The following is a 17,561-nucleotide window of genomic DNA, read 5'->3' on the forward strand; positions in this document are numbered from 1 at the left end:
GGCTCCCGAGCCGGAGCTGGGCCCCGGGCCGGGGGGCATGGGATGTTGGGGTGGGGGGTCCTTAGAGGAAGAGGAGGTCTGGGAGGGCGGGGTGGTCACAGGCCAAGGATTGGGGCCTGGGACCCCCGCAGTCAGAGCTGCTGAGGCGGCAGGGCCCACAGTGACAGCTGAGGGCCACAGGGAAGGAGACCATCGGGTCCACGCCAGGCGGGCAGCCGGGGAGCCGGATGGAGGCAAACCTCAGCTCATGGTAGGTGCACACTGGCTGGGGCACTGGCGGCAGAATGGCCGGCAGCACCCGCACCTGGAGGCCGGGGCGGGGTGGGAGTGGCGTGAGCCTCCGCTCGGGCCAAGCCCTCTCCTGCTCTCCCCGCTGCCCCCCGCCCAGGCCTCAGACTCGCGTGTCCGGGTGGCGCTCTGTGCCCTCCCTCCCACACGTCCAACTCCGGCTCCAGTTCCCCAGCCCCTGCCCGGGGTGGGGGGCAGGCCCCCCTTCCACCCTGCTGCCCCATCTTCTGTCGCACCCCCCACGGGGTCCACCCCCGCACGGCGGCAGGGCTCGTCCCGCCAGCTCCAGCTCCGGGCAGCTCACCATGCTGGGGCAGTAGCCGGCGCAGATGCTGGTGGTGAAGGTGACGCAGACCGGGCAGGCCTCCTTCTCGGCAGCCAGGGTGGCGTTGACGGGCCGGCACAGCGGCCGCAGCGGCTCCCCGGCCACCTGCGCGCGCCCCATGCTCAGCAGCAGCAGCCACAGCAGCAGCCCCTGGGATAAGGCCACAGGCTCAGGGCCAGCCCGAGACCTGTGCCCGGGCCTTCACCCTCCCGTTCCCCGCGAGCACACGCTCACGGACCCGGCTTCCCCGCCTGACAGCTTCCCTCCTGGGCCAACCCCTCCGCTTTGAACCCCCTTCCAGATGCACCGGGACCCCAGGCACTGGCGTTCGGCCCCGCTCCACTGCCCCCTTCTCCCAGCAGGAGCCTGTGGGCTGCCCACATCCTTCCAGGAAGAGCCTTCCTTCACCGGGTCACAGGTCTCCTCTTGCCGGCTGTGTCCTGAGTGGAGCTGCGAGATACTCAGCAGCCCTGCAGCCTTACCTGGAACATCTCCATCCTCTGTGCTTCCCGGTCCTGTTTACCTGGTCTTATACCTGCAGGCTGTGGGGGCGGGCAGCAAGGCCACTGGGGGTGGTGGCCTGGCAGGGTAACCTGGACACTAATCTCCTCGGGGGCGAGGGACAAGGCCAGGGAGGTGCAGGGGTGGCTGAGCGGAGCACCCCCTCCCCCTACTCCCTGAGTGGCTTGGCACCAGGAAGCAGGAGACACCCTAGGTGACAGCTGACTTTTCAGACTCAGTCCTTGGGTGCTAGAGGGGTCATGTTGGGGACCCAGGGAATAGCAGATAAGAAGTCCTTGGCTGTGCAGGCAGGTTGCGTCGCCCTGTCGCTGCCTGTCATGGGGGACCCCAGGGGAAGGCTGGAGCTCACCCCTGCGCCGACCCCGGAGTGCTGACGGACGAGGCCTCCTCAACCCCGCTCCACCTCCGTAGACGGAAAGCCTAGTCCAACCTCGCAGGAGGGGCTTGGCTTCAATGTCCCATCCCGCGATCAGGGAACGGGTTCACCTGCACCCAGATAGCTGCCCCCGCAGGGATTCAGCGGGAGCGCCATGTCCCCCACACTCTGGCCCTCCGAAACCAGGGGGGTCGGGGCCGGCCCTGCAAACAGAGGTGTAGACTGTTAACTCTGTGTGGGGCGGAGCTGCACGTGGCTCCTCCCACCCCCCCCCCCCCCATGCGGAAGGCTGGCCTGAGGGCCCCAGCCAGGAGTGTGTAGGGCTTTGGAAATGGATTGTAATTCCCTCCTCCTCTCCCTTTGGGAGAGGCTTCTTGTCCCATGGGACTGCTTCTGACCTTTTCTCTTTGCACAAACACACTGAGATAATGTAGTTTAGAGTCATGCACAAGACACGGGCCCCTGTTGTCTGGGACCCCAGCCTCGGGCTCAGGGAGGGGCGGTCCTGCTTCGCTGACCTGCCGACCTGCCGACCTGCCACGGTCCGTGCTCCCCGTAATGAGAGTAATAAAAGCTGCGTCTGCTCCACCCAGCCCTCCCTGTGGGTTTTGTGGTTTCTCTGAAGGAGCCATCGAGATTCCTGCGCGTGCTGTCTCCTGTGTTACAATTGGTGTGACCGTCAGCAGGATGCAGATATCAGATGTCCCAACACCTCCCCGTGACGACTGTGGGCGACACTATGCTGAGTGGGCGGATGCCGGGAGGAATCCCGGGCTGGCCAGCGAGTTCTCTGTGGTACGAGGTGGCAAACCTTGATATATGGGGCCGCCATGGGATTGGGGGACACCCCTGAAACTCCCGATGGCCTCCTACAAGCCTTGCAGCAGGGAGAACAGTGCGCCCTGGGGAAAAAGAAAGACCTCCCCCGTGTGGCCGCCGCTGTGGGCTGGTTAATGTTGGCAGGGCTACAGAGAGGAACTGAGACACGGATGGAAGCAGAGGAGGCTGCTGCGTGTTAGAAGAGAGAATAAAACTAGAAAGGAACACGCATCTCCTAATGGCAAGCAATAGGACGCCCTAGGGAGGCAATTAGAACAGACTAAGGTGCGGCTTTGCGAGCACCCACCCATATATGGACTGGAATCCTCGCAAGTGGGATCTTATGGCTGAAAGTGAAAGTGCCTGAGGTGGAGAAATAGATGAGAGCGAGGAGGCCACGGAGGTGGGAGAAGGGAAACTTGGCTCCTCTGATTACGACTGAGAAGATTAAGACCCAACAACGGGGGCGCCACAGGGCGCTGCCGTGCCGCCTCCCCAGCAGGCCTCGCACACTGCGGTGCATCCCTACACCCCTGCCGGGCCAGGAGAGCTGGCTGCTGAGTTCAGACAGAAAGGGCCCGGGTCCGTCACAGGGTGGCTGTTGAGGCTGTGGGATACAGGGGCTGATGGCTTTTTGCTTTCGGGGGGATGAATTAAAACCTATGTCTTCTGCGCTTGCTGTTGTGGCTCGGTGGATCGAGCACCAGACTGTGAACCAAAGGGCCGCTGGTTCAATTCCCAGGCAGGGCACATGCCTGGGCTGCAGGCCAGATCCCCAGTATGGGGCACATGAGAGGCAACCATGCATTGATGTTTCTCTACCTCACCCATTCCCTTTCTCTCTCTTTATTTATTAAAAATAAATAAGTAAAATATTGAAAAAATCAAATAAAACCTATGTCTTCTGTCACCACCCATCTGTCTTTGAAAGAAAGAATTCATGGAGCCAGAGCCCAAGCCGGTCACACAAATACCCTACTTATGTGCCCAATGGCTGGCTGTAGGGTGGCGTGGCCTAATGAGGGGGACCTCCCCTCCCCTAACCCACGCAGGAACAGTTTACTGAAACTCCAGCAGTTCATCTGGGAGCTGGGCATGCAGCACAGCATCTATAACCCACGGTCCAGTGGGCCAGATATGGAAAGATTTACTGCGGGAATGAGGGACCGGGTTGCGCAAAGAGCACCCCCACTTGCTCCGGCGCCCTGGTACCCACTGTGTCCACCAAGGTGGGTGATCTTGTACAAGAACTGGCACAGACGGTTGCCGACCTGGGGGAAGTAGAGCTACTCTACTGTACTGTATAGTACGGTGTATACCTGGGATTGGGGGAGACAAAAGACAGGAATAAGACAGGTGGAAAAGGTCAAGGAAGGAAAAAAGGGGGAGAATCCAGCTGGACAACCTCAGCAGAAAGGTCCAGTGAGAGCAAAACCTGCAAACAACGATGAAAGATCTGGGGTAGGCTGGGGTAGCTAAAGATGAGATAGACAAGAAGGCTGAGAGCAGTGCTGTAAGTTTGTGGCAGCAACCGAAACCTGAGCACCAGTTCCAGCCCAAAATGACATCTGCTGTCCCAGCATTGGAATGGACAGCTGGATCGGTCCTGTTGGCGCCCCCAGAGCCAATGCCCTGCTCAGCTGACTTCATGGCTGACCTGCTTATGGAGCTGCCTCTGGTCCATCCGGAGGACGGTCCTTGGGGAGGGGTCTTTGCATAGAGGGATGGCCAAGGGACCCGCTTATGGGGACCCAGTGGGGGCCAGAGGCCACAGGTAGAACTTGCTATTTACTGGTCCCAAAGAATGTACAGAGTGTTGGCTTTAGTTAATACTGGTGCAGAAGGTTCTCTCCTTATGGTAACCCAGAGAGATTTAGGGGAGCCTTAACTGCCATCCACGGCTATGGAGGACAGTCCATTCGGGTGCGGGCTGTAACACCCACTCTTGGAATGGGGCGTTCACCACCACGCCCCTAGAGGGAGTCTGTTCCCCTACCCCTGAGAATATATCCTAGGAACTGACGTTCCAGCTGGCATGTGCCTGCAGACCACGTTGGGGGAATTTTGCCTCAAAGTAAAGGCTGTGAGGGCTGTTTGGAGGGGGCATGCCAGACTGCCCCCGTGCCACTCCCCACTCCCCGTAAAATAGTGGCCAGCAAACAATACCACCTTCCGGGTGGCCGTAAGGAGATTGGGGAGACCACAGAATTGGCTAAGGTGAACATCACCAGACCGGCCCACAGCCCATGCAACGTGCTTGCGTGGCCTGTCCCAAAACAGGGTGGCACTTGGCCCGCGACCATAGATTACGGAGCACTAGGTACAGTAATTCCCCCTCTCTTTGCAGCTGTGCCTAACATAGCTAGCCTCCCGGACCAGCTTGGCCCTGAGCTGGGCGCATACCATCAGGTATTGGACTGAGATAACGCCTTGACACCTTGTTCTCTGTTGACATTGATCCTGAAAGCCAGGGCCACTTTGCATTCACCTGGGGAGGCTGCAGGTGGACCTTTCACGTTCTGCCTCAAGGTCACCCGCACAGCCTTACCGTTTGCCACAGCCTTACCATTTGCCACAGCCTTGTGGCCGAAGACTTCGCCTCATGGACTGTACCATCCTCCGTGGGACTGAACCAGGACATCGATGACATCACGGGGACCTCTGCTTCTCTTAGAACACGCAGCTCCTTGGCTGTGGGCTCACTTCCAGGGTCGAGGATAGGCAGTCAATTCCAACAAAATGCAGGGACCTGGTGTTCCAACCGAGTGAACTCCACCCTCACACCACCTCCCCAGGGATGAGGTGACCACTGGCCCGCTTGGTCACGTGGCTGGGCACGCCCTCCGTTGTAGCCTTGGGGGATGCAGGCTCTCATGTAGTGAGGCAGCTGAGCAGCTCGGCGAACTAGCTCAGGACCACGTACGCCAGCTCGAGCAGGCCGCCGGCAAAGACGGAGCATGTTCATTAAAACCCACAGAATGCCTAGAAGCTGACCTCTTCTTTGCATTGTGATCGCTTTTTAACTCAGGCTTCTGCAGTTCTAGAAAAATTGAAACTTCTGTGTGGAGAAGACAGACTGTTCAAATCCATCAAATCTACTAGAACTTGACGCACAGTCTATTTTTGGACAGGACATACTTTGAGAACAAGCTACTAGATGATTTCCCTGTGGACTCCTCACCGAAAGTAAAGGAGCTGCTCGCTTTTCTTTCAGAACCAGAAATTTTAAAGAAAATAATACGCATCCAAGACACTGCGATTTGCTTGGGGACGAACTCCTGGAATGGCGCTCTGGGTGTCGAGGAGCCCTGCTTCATATGTATTGTCATTCTCTGACCCAGCGGAGAGAGCAACTCAGGAGAAAATCCAGTTCTGCTTAGAGAGAACCTTGCTGATGGAATTGGTTACTTGCTGCAGGGGCTAAATTATCGGTGTCCCACCCAATCAAATGAAGGAGTTTCTTTCCAAGGCCTAGACACAGCTAAGTGCCTGAGCGAATGAATAGTCAGTGCCATGCATTTGCTGGCTGTGATGTACAGTATAGAAATGTGGGGGCTGAAGCAGTGTGCAGACCAACAGCCAGGAAGCGGGTGCTGGTGTTTCTGGAGCCAGCTTCACTATGCACGAATAGCGCTTAGATTTCCGAGGTGGAGAAAAAAATTTTTAAAAAATCTGTGTGCGAAGGGTCCCTGAAGGAACAAGAATGGAATACAACAAATGCAAAACAAATTTTAAACTTCTGTCAGCCCTGCTCTAACTAGTAAGCTTGTGTAGTCTTTTTTGAACAGAAAAACAAAAAGACCCATGAAATGGAAATGTTCCAGAAAAAAACGACACATTGACACTGAATTTACAAATGTCACGCTACATAGAGATGTCCAGTGTGGTTACCCTTTTTAAAATGCTACCACCGTATTTGCTTATATATTCTTAAACCTATGAAGGAACAGTTCTTTTACTTCTAAATTGGCATGTATGCTGTTCTAACTCAGCATGAACTACAGATATCTTGTTGCTACCGAACAAATGGACCCTTTTGGGGGGGGTGCCCAGATGCTGTTACCGAAACGACCCTCCCCTTCCCCAGGGTCCCTCGGTTGTAGGTCCTTTGCCTGCCGCCCTTGGAATTAGGGCTCTGAATGGCAGAGTTTGGTGAAAAGGAAAGGAACTATTTATTCAAAAATTATACAGGTTTGATTAAGGCTAAATGTCGCTCTTAAATCTCAAAATCCCTTTAACCCACCAACACACATAGTCCTGCCTTCCCCGCTTTGCCCAGTCAGGCCAGTCAGGGGCACCGTCCTTCAGAAGAAAAAGAACGGAAGTCCGGGGCTCGGCTGGGCAGGCCTCTCGCGGTTCTCAGCCCCATCCGCTGCATTGCCGGGACCTCCAGCTCTTAATCCATAACCATGTGGCGCCTTCCCATGGCCCTCTAGCAAGAGTCCTTTCTCCCCTCTTTCTTCCTGCATGGTCTTCACACTGTTCCCCAGAGTCTGTGTCCCTTTGTCTCTCCCGCAGGCCTCTGTCTCTCCTCCTTCCTCTCCCAGTTACATTCTGTATTAAGTCTTTCAAACCTTCCTGATTAGCCTTGGTGAAATGCAAAATAACCCTCTTTGCATATGAGGAATGAAGCTCCATGGCCCTGCTCCAGGTCTTCCATTCCCCTTGGCGGCCTTCCTTGGGGTGGGGAAGAATATATTTTTCTTAAGACACCCCAATTTTTGGACCCCGTTACAAATACCCTTTAGGGGGGCCCTGGATGTACCCCGTTACACTGTAACTAATATTAAGGAGGAATCCAATTTAGCTTTACAAAGATTTTTTTTCTGTTTTTTTTTTTATTGTGGTAGAGTATAACAAAATTGACCCTATGAACTATCTTTGGATTATTTTTCTATTTCTGTATCTTGAAGCCTCAGGACTTAAAATAAAAAAAATTATCTTGGGCGTTGTTTGGTCGGGTGAGACAAAGGCGATGCCTGCCGCCCTGATGGTTGAGGTTCTGGCTTCCATCATCCCGCGGAAGCCGAAGGAGTTACAGGACTTTTTAGGGTTGCTGGCTTAGCGGCGGGTTTTCCCGGCACACTTAGCTCTGCTCGTGCTCCCTCTTTATCACCCACGAAGGAGCCACCTGGGATTGGCGGGAAGAGCAGGCCCAGGCCTTTAAGTCCGCTAAGCAAGCAGCGAAGACCGTACAAGCACTGGGGGTCGTGGATCAATCTCAGACATGTGCTTTGGGTATTCACATCACCCCTGAAGGCTACGTTGGAGACTCTGGCGATGGCCAGGGTGCACCAAGGTGCCCATTGGCTTCCAGTCCCAGCTCTAGAAGGGGTGGAGCCTCGATACAGCTCACTAGAACAACAAGTGAACGCTGTTTACCAGGCTCTCCTGCCTACTGAAGCTATTACTGGACCGGCTGAGGTTCGAGTCCATACTACCTATCCCTTCGCTGGGTGGGTGCAGGACATGGTAAACCGACCCAAGAGCTCAGCAGCGCAGGCGGCTGCTCTGACTAAGCAGAGTGCGTATCTCCGACAGAGAAGCAAACCAGTGACGCACCGTCTGAGCCAAGAATTGTAGCAGCTTCTGGGCCTGGTTGCTTACAAAGACGTGGGCGCGGAGGCCACTGCTCCTCTTCCCGCGCCTGGGCATCCTATTAAGGAGGGAGAAGCCCCTGTGCCTGAGGACACCTGGTACACTGATGGCTCCTGCCAGGGCCGCCCACCCACCTGGAGGGCGTAGGCCTGCCAGCCCAGCAGGGACAGCATGTGGACGGAGGCTGGCTCAGGACATGGTAGTCAATGGGCTGAGTTGAGAGCTTTCTGGATAGTCACAGCCCGCGAACCTGGGCCGATAACCATCTGCACAGGCACCTGGGCAGAAGACTGGCCCTGTGGCTGTCCCATTGGCAGCAAGATGACTGGCAAGTGGCTGGAAACCCCCTGTGGGGGCAGGGCTTATGGAAGGACATTTATGAATGTAGTCTGGGAAAGGTAACAACTTTTTTTTAAAGATTTTATTTATTTATTATTAGAGAGAGGGGAAGAAAGGGAGAGAAACATCAATGTGTGGTTGCCTCTTGCACGCCCCCCCCTCACTGGGGACCTGGCCTGCAACCCAGGCATGTGCCCTGGCTGGGAATCCAACCAGTGACCCTTTGGTTGGCAGGCCGGCACTCAATCCACTGAGCCCCACCAGCCAAGGCATCAATTCTTTACCATGTCAATGGACTTTCACTTCTCCACAGCTCTGGCAATGTCGAGCCGACGCCTGGCACCCATCCACTGGTTGGGAGAGGGTCCAGCAAAGACATGGCTGAGTGGCTGCGCAGAAAGATGCGCCGTGCAAGACAGAAGACTTCCTGGGAAGTGGTGAAGGCTTGGGGTCTACTGGTCCATTGCTCCGATGCAGTCACAGCCTGGCAGCTATGCACCGTCTGTGCAGACAAGCACCATTGTTGGCTACCCCAAGATACGGGTGGCCCGTGACAGGGGGACACCTGCTGACCCGCTGGCAGGCCGGCTATGTTGGCCCCCGGCTGCTATCTGAAGGCTCATGCTACACCCTGACATGCGTGGACACGGCCACTGGCCTGCCACGGGCAGACCCATGCAAGCGGGCTGCACAGCGAGCTGAGCAGAAGCAGCCAGAAGCAGCTCTCTGCTGCCTATGGGACCCTGGACGTCACCAAAAGTGACCAAGGCACCCATTTCATGGGACATCAGGTACAAGATTGAGCAGGTGCCCTCAGTGCAGATTGAGAGTCCATCCGCCATACAGCCCTGCTAGAGCTGGCCTCATTGAATGGTACAGCGGCCTCTTGAAAGATGCGCTGACCAATGATTCTAGCTCATTCCAGGGGTGGATGGCCCGCCTGTCTGACTGCCTGTGAACACCCATGGTAACGGCTTCTTGGCCCCTTACCCTTGTCTGTTACAACCCACAGCAAACTTCAGTCCCTAACTTACATAGCCTCAGTCCCACTTACATCGCCTCAGTTGGCGGGTGCACACAGCCCCTCTTGCCCCTTTGAGTGCACGAGGCCCTGAGCCGAGGGCCAGACAGGGCATCTGCCGCTCCGTGTACTAACCTAGGACCAGCGTGTGTATTGCCAGACTGCCAAGATCTGTCTTTAGTAGTTCCTTTTAAACATCTCTCATCACCCTCGGACTCCGCTCTGGAAACTCCCTTCCGCAGTGGGCCGGTGTGCTGGCAGCGTCAGCACCGTTCCGATGGGTGGGTCAGCACTGAATTTCCCACCGCCGCCCGCGCCGGCCTACCCTGGTGGATCCACCCAGTGAACCAGACGCGCTGGGACTGGCTGCAAGGCTGGAAAGCTCCCGCGCCGTTTTCAAACAGATGCGTGAAAAGATGTTTTCCCTCGTGAGAGAACAGGCCAACTGGACCAAGCCGTGGGTTTCACACACAGTTTGGAACGGTGTAGGGGGCTTATGTGCATTGAACACGGATATGGTACTTAAATGAGACTGTTTAGCCAATGGGGTGGGAGCCCGCAGCCGAAGCGAGAAGATAACGGTAATGCCAGCTGCCGACCACTGGGGGCAGTCTACTCGAGGAGCACAGGCCCATCCTGTCCCGTGGGGAGCCCTGTGGGCCTGTGGCCAGAGCAGGTGGCCTCACTTCCCATTTAATTGGACTGGGCACTGCACCTGGGCAGAACCGTACATCCCAGGGCGAGTGTTAAATACTCTTCCGAGTGTCCCTCGAAACTGGGGCTCATTCCAGGCAGCTATCGAGTCAAGCTCTCCGCCTGGTGGCTCTACCCACTAGCCCTTTTTGTGCCCCTGCAGGTGCTATTCTAACCCACGAAGCCGTGACGGCCCCAGCAAGTCACACCGCAACAGCTGTTAACCACACCGGACGCGCTACAGCCCTGGTTCCTGACGAGGTAACTCAAATGAGAAAAGCTGTGCCGCAGACAAGAATGGCATTAGACCTCACCGCCGCCCAGCGGCGCGCCTGTGGCCTTCCGCACGCGGAGTTGCACATGTAGCCCTGATAATTCTCACGGTGTAGCCCAAGCTTTAACTGCCTGCCCTAAGAGCGGAGATTAACCATCTATCAGCCATAGCCTCTGACCCTTTTACAACTTGGTGGAATCCTCTAGGTTCTCGGTGGCGTTCCCTTCTCCTAGGTCTCTTTGGGTTTCATCTTGCATTGTTGGTCTTGGGGCGTAGTCTTTACTGGATGTGTGGCGCATGGATGCAGTGTGCCAACATGCTCACGGCGCAGGTGCCCTAAGGCAGGAGTGTGACGCAGGGAGTGTGCAGCTGAGGAGCGGCGCTGGCGTGGAGGGCGGGCCCTGCTGGACGTGGCTCCCCCGCCCCACCAGGACGGAAGGCTGGAAGTAGGGCCCCGTCCAGAAGGAATGCGTAGGGCTTCGGAAATGGATTGTAATTCCCTCCTCCTCTCCCTTTGGGAGAGGCTTCTTGTCCCGTGGGACTGCTTCTTGACCTTTTCTCTTTGCACAAACACACTGAGATAATGTAGTTTAGAGTCACGCGCAAGACGCGTGCCCCCTTTGTTTGGGACCCCTTAAAACAAGTCTTGGACTCAGGGAGGTGCGGTCCCGCTTCGCCGACCTGCGGCCGTCGGCGCTCCTTGTAACGTGAGTAATAAAGGCTGTGTCTGGTCCGTCCAGTCCTCCTTGAAGGTTTTGCGGTGTATTTGTTGGAGCAGTCGAGAGGCTGGGGCTCGACCTTCCGCGTTACACAATGGCACAAGACAAGTCCAGCCTCAGAGGGCACGTCCCACCGCAGACCCAGGGCTCCAAAGTACATATTCCCCGCCCACCACCACCCCTGGTCCCCTGTGTGTGGTTTGCCCCGCCCCCAGCCCAGTGGGTGTGACCCCAGCTCTATGCAGCCCCACCTGGTGCACGGGGTTCCCAAGCTCAGTCCCGCCTACTGTGTGCTCAGTTGCTGTCTTCCAGGCTCCGCGCCCACGACCCCGCTCAGAGGACCGTGCGCGCGGCAGGGCCGGCCCACCGCTCAGACGAGCGCGGGCTTCAAACTGCCGTAGCGGGAGCTCTCCGTGCTGTAGGCTTGCGGCACGCTGTAGATGCCCGGCACAGGCTTCCAGTGGGGACCGCCCCAGGGAAGCTCCAGCGGGCAGAAACGGTCACGCCGGCGGAGCGGGTGCAGCGGGGCGCTGTAGGACTCCCGAACCAGAGGCAGCGCCCCGCGGTGCGGCACAGCAGGCGTCACCGGGCGGGCGCGGGGCACACGGATCCGCGGAGGCTGGGGCAACCGAGAGAAGCGCGGACAGGGCGGCTGCTGCGGGCTGCGGCCCCAGGCCTTGGGAGTCTCCTCGAAGTTCCAGTAGGCCAGCGAGTCCTTGCGGGGGGATCCAAGCAACTCCTTCCTGTTGGGGGAGGCAGGCTGGGGAGAGCGCAGCTGGATCCTAGGGACGAGTCTGAGGATTCAGACCGCGGGTCCCGCGGACGCAGCAGACCTGAACCCTCCGGCGCTGCGAGGGGACCACTTAGAAAAAGCAGGGCTGTGGACTCCTAGCCTGGGTTCCTGGGTGCTCGAGGTACTTAAGCGACTGGAATCTGGGTTCTTTGCCTCCTTGGGATGGAGTATGGCGCAACTCAAATGCCAAAGCAGCCCCGCCCCAGACCCGCAGGGCCCTGCTCCTGATCCAGAACTCGCTCTTGGGCCCTCTGCAGGTTTCACGTTCCTGAAAGTTGATACTAAAGGTACCTCGGCGCTAAAAAAGGTAGGGCCTGGGGTCCGAACTTCTGGTTCTAAACCAGAAGGGGGAGCCGACACCCGGGGACTAGGCGTTCCACCGGCTGCGCGGGCCGTGCAGGGGCTGGTGCGGAGGGGAACCCAGCTCACTTCGGGCAGGCCCGGAAGTCGCGCGCCGCGGTGGTCAGGTAGAACTGACGGCGGTCCAGGATGCCCCGCTCGGGTACTGCGAAAGGCCGGCCGGCCCGCGCGGGGCTCTTAGTCCGGGGGAGTAGAACCTGAGGGGAATCGGGCAGGAGGAATGACCGAGAACGAGATTGCATGTCCCTTTCCAAGCCTGGGTCCCAGACGGCGCGCTCCTCTTCCTTGGGACTCAACAGTCTCTCTGGACCAGGCCTCCACACCCGCCCCCAGCGTCAGAAGCCTTCCTGCCCCCCACTCCCTGCAGGCCAGCGCCCATTCGCTTCGCTCCCCAAATCAGAATGCTCACTAGGGTTACTCCAAATGCCGAACACTTTCTGCCCGTCAGAGAACGCAAAGCCAAGCCCCCCGACTTCCACCTCCCTTGTCGCGCCGCTGGAATGACGCCACACCTGGGCCGACAAAGCCTCGTAGTGTGATTTACTCCCAGAAAGTAAATCTTTCTGGCCGGCGTGACCGATTTACTCCTGGCCCGCCTCTGGCTCCCCCGGAATATTCAAGACAAGTCCCCAAGGACAGTGTTCGCCTGGATCCACCCCCTGCTTCAGAGGCCCCTCATAACCCGCCTTAGCGTTTACGAATTGCGTCCCCCAGCCTCAGAGCTGGGATTTCGGGTCTTTAGTCCCCCGCTCTGCCCCCGCCACCCACTGGCCAAGCGCCTTTCCTAGGTACTCTCCTTACTCCGCTGCAGGTCTTTTTAGCCACGCACCCAGGCTAAAAATTCCTTCTGACCCTGCCCCAGGTCCTCGGTCTGGGCTCCGGCTTTATAGCCCTTGGGACCCACCCCAAGCGCTCCCAGCTCGGTCTCCTCGCGCCCACGCGGTCTTCTCCGCTACCTGAGAAGGGCCGCCGCGGTGGCGGTCCGCACACTCCGGGGCCTGGGGCCCGGCGTAGAGGGTGGCGCCCTGGTCCAGACCGGGCCAGCCGCTGTACTGTGCCCTCGTCTCACTGCACTGGTGCTTCGTGATCAGAGGGAGGTACCAGCCGCGGTGTCTGAGCTGCGGGGAGGCGTTGCGGGGACCCAAGGTGAAGGCGCACCGGACCGGATTGGTGTCCTCAGCCCCGCCCCCCGGCAGGCCTCGGCACACCAGAACCTTACCTTTTCCCCCAAATCCTTGATCCCTAAGATCCGCATGGGGTCCGCAGGCTCTGGGGCCCTGGGCTGCGCGTAGGGCCCGCCGTAGGTCTTGAGCACATAAGCCGAGCCATAAGTTGTCTCCCATCTGTTGATGACCTCGTCGAAAGCCCCGATGTACAAACCTGGCTTTGCGGCTGGGGGCAGGGGCTCCGCCACCGTGGACTGGGCAGAGGCGCCGGGCGTCAGCCGCAGAAGCTCCGGCGCCTGGCCCTCCAGCCCTGACCTCTCCCGGTCGGTCCCCAGCCCTTCCCTCTCTCCAGTTCCAGGCATCCGGGTTCCCTGGCCCTTCCTCGGCAGACCTAGGACTCGGAGACCCTCCTCCTTCAGTTAGGAGTCCAAGCCACCGATCCCCCCGTTCTTTCAGCAAGGTGTCTGGATCTCCGGGGCCCTCCTCCTCCAGACACAGAGTCTGGACTTCAGGCTCCTCTTGGTGAGGAACCTGGGGTCCTCTCACCTGGAGAGTGGGCGGGGGGAAGGGCAGGGGCGGGATAATGTGGTGGGCGACACCACTGCTGGTGAGGTGCCAGCTGGGCCAGGATCCAGGCAGCTCGGTCCCAGAGATGGGGGGCCAGGGAGGGCCATAGCGCAGAGCTAGGGTCCGACCAGCCATAGCCCCTCCCCCTCCCGGTAGCCGGGCCGGAGAGGGTTTGTTGTGGCTGTTGCCCTAGGTGACAGAACCCGCCCACGCTGAATCCAGCCAATGGAGGGCCTGCAGGCGTGTGGATGGGTAGAGCGAGAACGAGACCCAGGCACCGAGGGTCAGGGACTTTGACAAAGGCGGGCAGAGACCCCAAGAGGGCCACAGAAACTCGGAGAAGTTGAGGGGGGGCGGGGCTCAAGCAGGAGGGTAGGCATGGGGAACAGAAGAAGGGGACTTACGAGTTCAATTTTAGAGTTTTAGAGACCGAGACCCCGGCACGGGGGTGGGGGGAGAAACAAAGAGGGGACAGCAGAGAGGGGGCCACAAACGCGGGAGGGGTGCGGTCAGAGATCCAGGAAGAGGGGAACAGTCTGGACAGAGATCCAGAGGAAGAGGAGGATAGAGACCACCCGGCACATCAGGAAATCCGGGAGTAACAACACCCCCCCCCCCATTCCTGTAGGAAACTCCTGTCGGTTCCAGCCCTCCCTCAGCAGCCTGCTCCCTCAGCCAGGCCCGTCCACCTGGGGCTCACAGCTTCCCTGGGGCTGTCCCTCCCTCCCTGTGCGTGCAGAGTCAGCGTCTGCTTTGTCCTGCTGCCTTTGATTCGGCTGAAAACTTCCACCTGGGTATGGGGGTGGGCGAGACCCTGGGAGAAAGACACGGGGAAGTACTTAGCCAAAGAGGGGAGGCTGGTGCTGCAGGAAGAGCTTTGATGAATGAGAAAGAAATGCAAGAATAGGGGAGAGGTGGAGGCTAAGAAACAGAGACAGAAAAAAGAGCTACTGACCCAGAGACAAGAGACAGGAAGTGAGAAGAAGAGACAGGGAATGGGGTGGGGGGCGGGGGAGAGAGTAGAACTGCAGACCTAGAACAGAGATGTAGCCAGAGGCCGTCCACCCTTCCGGGGGGCCCAGTCTGCGATGGTGGGGGGTTTGTTCGTCCGCAGCCCAGAGCTGGCTCTAAAATAAAGCCTGCGCGTTGGTAACAGGTGTGAGGCTATGGAGTGGTATTACATGAAGGGGTGTCCTGAGGATGTGGGGGTCTGCCCCTGACTTCTCTTGTCACTGCCTCTCTTGAAAGACCTTTTGTCAAGGCCTCTGGCTCCTCAGCCCTCACTAACTCATTCTACCAACCCATTCTTCAGACAGGGAAAACTGAGGCTGCCTTCTGATCCCCTCCCTCAGGCTTCCAGTGTCCCTTCTGTTGGATTGTTTTGCATCACTCCAGGCCTGTCAGTGTCCAAATGACCCCTCATCCTCACGGAGTTTCAGGCCAGTGGGTCACAACTTCATGCCTTACTCAAGCTGGACAATTTTAATGTTTATTTCTTTCCCAATGTGGGGTAAAGATCAAGACAGGGAAGGGTGGTAGAAACCCGACTCTAATCCCCCACCAGGGCCAAATTCTCTAGCATCCTGACCTCCTATCTTGGGTACCTACTGTGACGGGTAGGTCACTATCTCAAAACAGAACATTCTTGCCCCATCTGACCTAGTAAACTTCCCATTTGAATCCCAGCTCCCAGCGAGTTGCTTACATGTTCCAGTTTTTATGCCCCCCACCCGCTTCTTGACACATTCCTTCCTAGTCACTCCATCCAGGATGGGCAAGGTGATGTCCCCTGAGATCACATTGTCAGCAACTTAGAAGCCAAAGGCCTCCAGGGTCAGATCTACCAGAGCTGATCTGACAGGTTGTGTATTAGAGCTGATAAACAGTAGGCACTCAGAAAATATTGGCTTTCACCATCATCGTTACCCTTGGGTTCACAGGAGAATTCCTATTCATCCTTCAAAACCCCATTTGGTTTTGTCTCATACAAAATGTACAGATTGAGCTCTCGAAATCAGAGAGCTATGATTTTGTAACTGTTTAACAAGTTCCCAAAACGAGGCCCAGAGCGGCCAGGTCACGCCTGCGGTCCGCCAGCATCCAGCTCTCCTCGTCCTCTGCTTGCCCAGTCCCTGGACCCAGGTCTCAGGCCCGGCCAGTCCGGCTGAGGAGCGTGCAGACGCAGGCGGTGTCGATTCGAATCCATCGCCAGCCCACGCGGCCCTGAGCATCCGTGGTCAATGCCCGCACATAGGACTGCTTGGCCTTACACTCGGACACCCAGTGCCTCCGGTCCACGCCCCGGCAGCCCCCTCCACCTGCACCGGGGCCACCTTCCCCGGTGTTGTCAGCCTTGCAGCGGGTCTCAAAGAAATACTGGCGAAGGGGACTGCCGCCAGCTGCAGGCACCTCGCCCAGCACCTCCACCTCGCGCCCACGTAGGTCCACAGCTGTCCTGCGGTCTGTCACCCAGCTGCTGACTGCATCGCACACAGCCAGCTCTCCCCGGCGACTCGCTGGCGCTGTCTCGCTCACCCCTCGCCGACTGCGGTTGGCCGGGCTGCCCGGCGGCTCCCCGAAGGCCCCAGCCTCCAGCAGGAAGAGCAGAGGGGGGCCCGCAGGGGCACCCCTGGAGAGCACTACTCGGGGGGACAGGAGGTCCCACTCAGGGGCCGGAAATGGAGGCAGCGGTGAGGGCGGGGGAGGGGGCTCCATCGGGACACTGGGGAGGAGGCTAAGGAGGAGGATGGGGAGGGACCATGAGGGGTGGAGGAGCATCTCGCTGAACACCTGAGGGTGGAGAGGGAAGCGGGAGTTAGAGGAGCGGGTAACAACTTGGGGGGGGTCTGCACACCAGAACCACAGTGGGGCCTTTGTTCTAGAACCATGGGGGACCCCTATATTCTAGGATTGGATAACACCCAAATCCCAGGTTATTCTACTGCTAATACTAATAATGATGATAATGATTCTACTACCATTACTAATAATGGCCAACAATTGGGGAAACGCAGGCCCAGAGAGGTTAGTAACTTGTCCCAGGTCGCACAGCCAGCAAATGCCAGAGCTGGAACCCGATCTGAGCAGCTGCCTCTACAACCCCGAGGGACCCTCAGTCCCGCAGCCTGGAGGAGGTCTGAGGGTCCAAAATTGAGGAAGGCCACTTCTGGAATTCTAGGGGGACCCAACTTCTGCTCAAAACTGCCAACTCGCAAAGCAAGAAAAGTCAGACAGGGTCTCAGTTTCCCTGTCTGGGAAATTGATCTGGGGCCTCGAGATGCAGGCGAAGGTGTGGGTACTGCATTTTCTCTACAACATTCTGGAAGACTGTGGTTCTGGGAAAGGGTGGTTACCAGACCTGTCAGCACCTACTCCACCTCCGAGCTCCCGGGCTGGGGGCCCCCAGGCTCCAGGGGGCCCCTGTAGGGGACACAGGTGGCCCCCTCCTTCCTGACATCTCAGTAGAGGGAGGGGGCAACTACCTAGGGGAAGAAGGGAAGCGGCAGGTTACATAGGCAGGTGGGGGAAGGGGCCTGAACCCCTGACGCGCCCCTTCCAAGTGTTTCTCTTAAAGTGCAGGGTACCCAAGAGTCAAGGCCACGCCCCCTTTCCAGAGGCCCCTTCCCTGCCCAGGTGATGGCTCCTGGCGGGGATGGAAAGCAGATGGGGGAGGAGAGGGGAGAGGAGAGGCTGGAAAAGAT

The 17,561-nt window shown here is 58.1% G+C and overlaps 3 protein-coding genes and 1 pseudogene across 3 annotated transcripts; 1 reads left to right on the top strand and 3 right to left on the bottom strand.

Moving 5' to 3' along the window:
* Positions 1–61: 61 nt before the first annotated feature.
* LOC129082926 (lutropin subunit beta-like) lies at positions 62–1,110 on the bottom strand. The gene is made up of 3 exons (XM_054588706.1): positions 1,096–1,110; positions 593–763; positions 62–304 (listed from the first exon to the last, which is right to left on the bottom strand). Exons 1-3 carry the CDS (start codon positions 1,108–1,110, stop codon positions 62–64), a joined length of 429 nt encoding a protein of 142 aa, XP_054444681.1.
* A 1,231-nt stretch (positions 1,111–2,341) lies between these two features.
* Positions 2,342–6,091, top strand: LOC129082694 (RAB7A-interacting MON1-CCZ1 complex subunit 1-like; annotated as a pseudogene).
* A 5,253-nt stretch (positions 6,092–11,344) lies between these two features.
* Positions 11,345–13,995, bottom strand: SAXO3 (stabilizer of axonemal microtubules 3). Its single transcript, XM_054588408.1, has 5 exons — positions 13,840–13,995; positions 13,347–13,547; positions 13,084–13,245; positions 12,197–12,324; positions 11,345–11,717 (listed from the first exon to the last, which is right to left on the bottom strand). The coding sequence occupies exons 1-5, from the start codon at positions 13,993–13,995 to the stop codon at positions 11,345–11,347; spliced, it is 1,020 nt and encodes a 339-aa protein (XP_054444383.1).
* A 1,410-nt stretch (positions 13,996–15,405) lies between these two features.
* Positions 15,406–16,736, bottom strand: NTF4 (neurotrophin 4). The gene has a single exon (XM_054588707.1). It carries the CDS (start codon positions 16,636–16,638, stop codon positions 16,006–16,008), a length of 633 nt encoding a protein of 210 aa, XP_054444682.1. The 5' UTR covers positions 16,639–16,736; the 3' UTR covers positions 15,406–16,005.
* Positions 16,737–17,561: the final 825 nt, after the last annotated feature.

The sequence above is a fragment of the Pteronotus mesoamericanus genome, unplaced genomic scaffold (assembly GCF_021234165.1).
Source record: "Pteronotus mesoamericanus isolate MK-2021 breed Mesoamerican mustached bat unplaced genomic scaffold, CSHL_Meso_final scaffold_137, whole genome shotgun sequence".
Classification (NCBI taxonomy): Eukaryota; Metazoa; Chordata; class Mammalia; order Chiroptera; family Mormoopidae; genus Pteronotus; species Pteronotus mesoamericanus.

Excerpts from the sequence above, each read along its gene's own strand:
- LOC129082926 (XM_054588706.1), bottom strand. Across the intron at positions 305-592 it reads CCGGCTACTGCCCCAGCATG|GTGCGGGTGCTGCCGGCCAT; the intron begins GTGAGCTGCCCG and ends CCCGGCCTCCAG.
- SAXO3 (XM_054588408.1), bottom strand. The coding sequence starts at position 13,995 with ATGGCTGGTCGGACCCTAGCTCTGCGCTATGGCCCTCCCTGGCCCCCC. Across the intron at positions 13,548-13,839 it reads TCCCCCCGCCCACTCTCCAG|TCCACGGTGGCGGAGCCCCT; the intron begins GTGAGAGGACCC and ends GCCTCTGCCCAG. Across the intron at positions 12,325-13,083 it reads ACCGCGGCGGCCCTTCTCAG|GTTCTACTCCCCCGGACTAA; the intron begins GTAGCGGAGAAG and ends GATTCCCCTCAG.
- NTF4 (XM_054588707.1), bottom strand. The coding sequence starts at position 16,638 with ATGCTCCTCCACCCCTCATGGTCCCTCCCCATCCTCCTCCTTAGCCTC.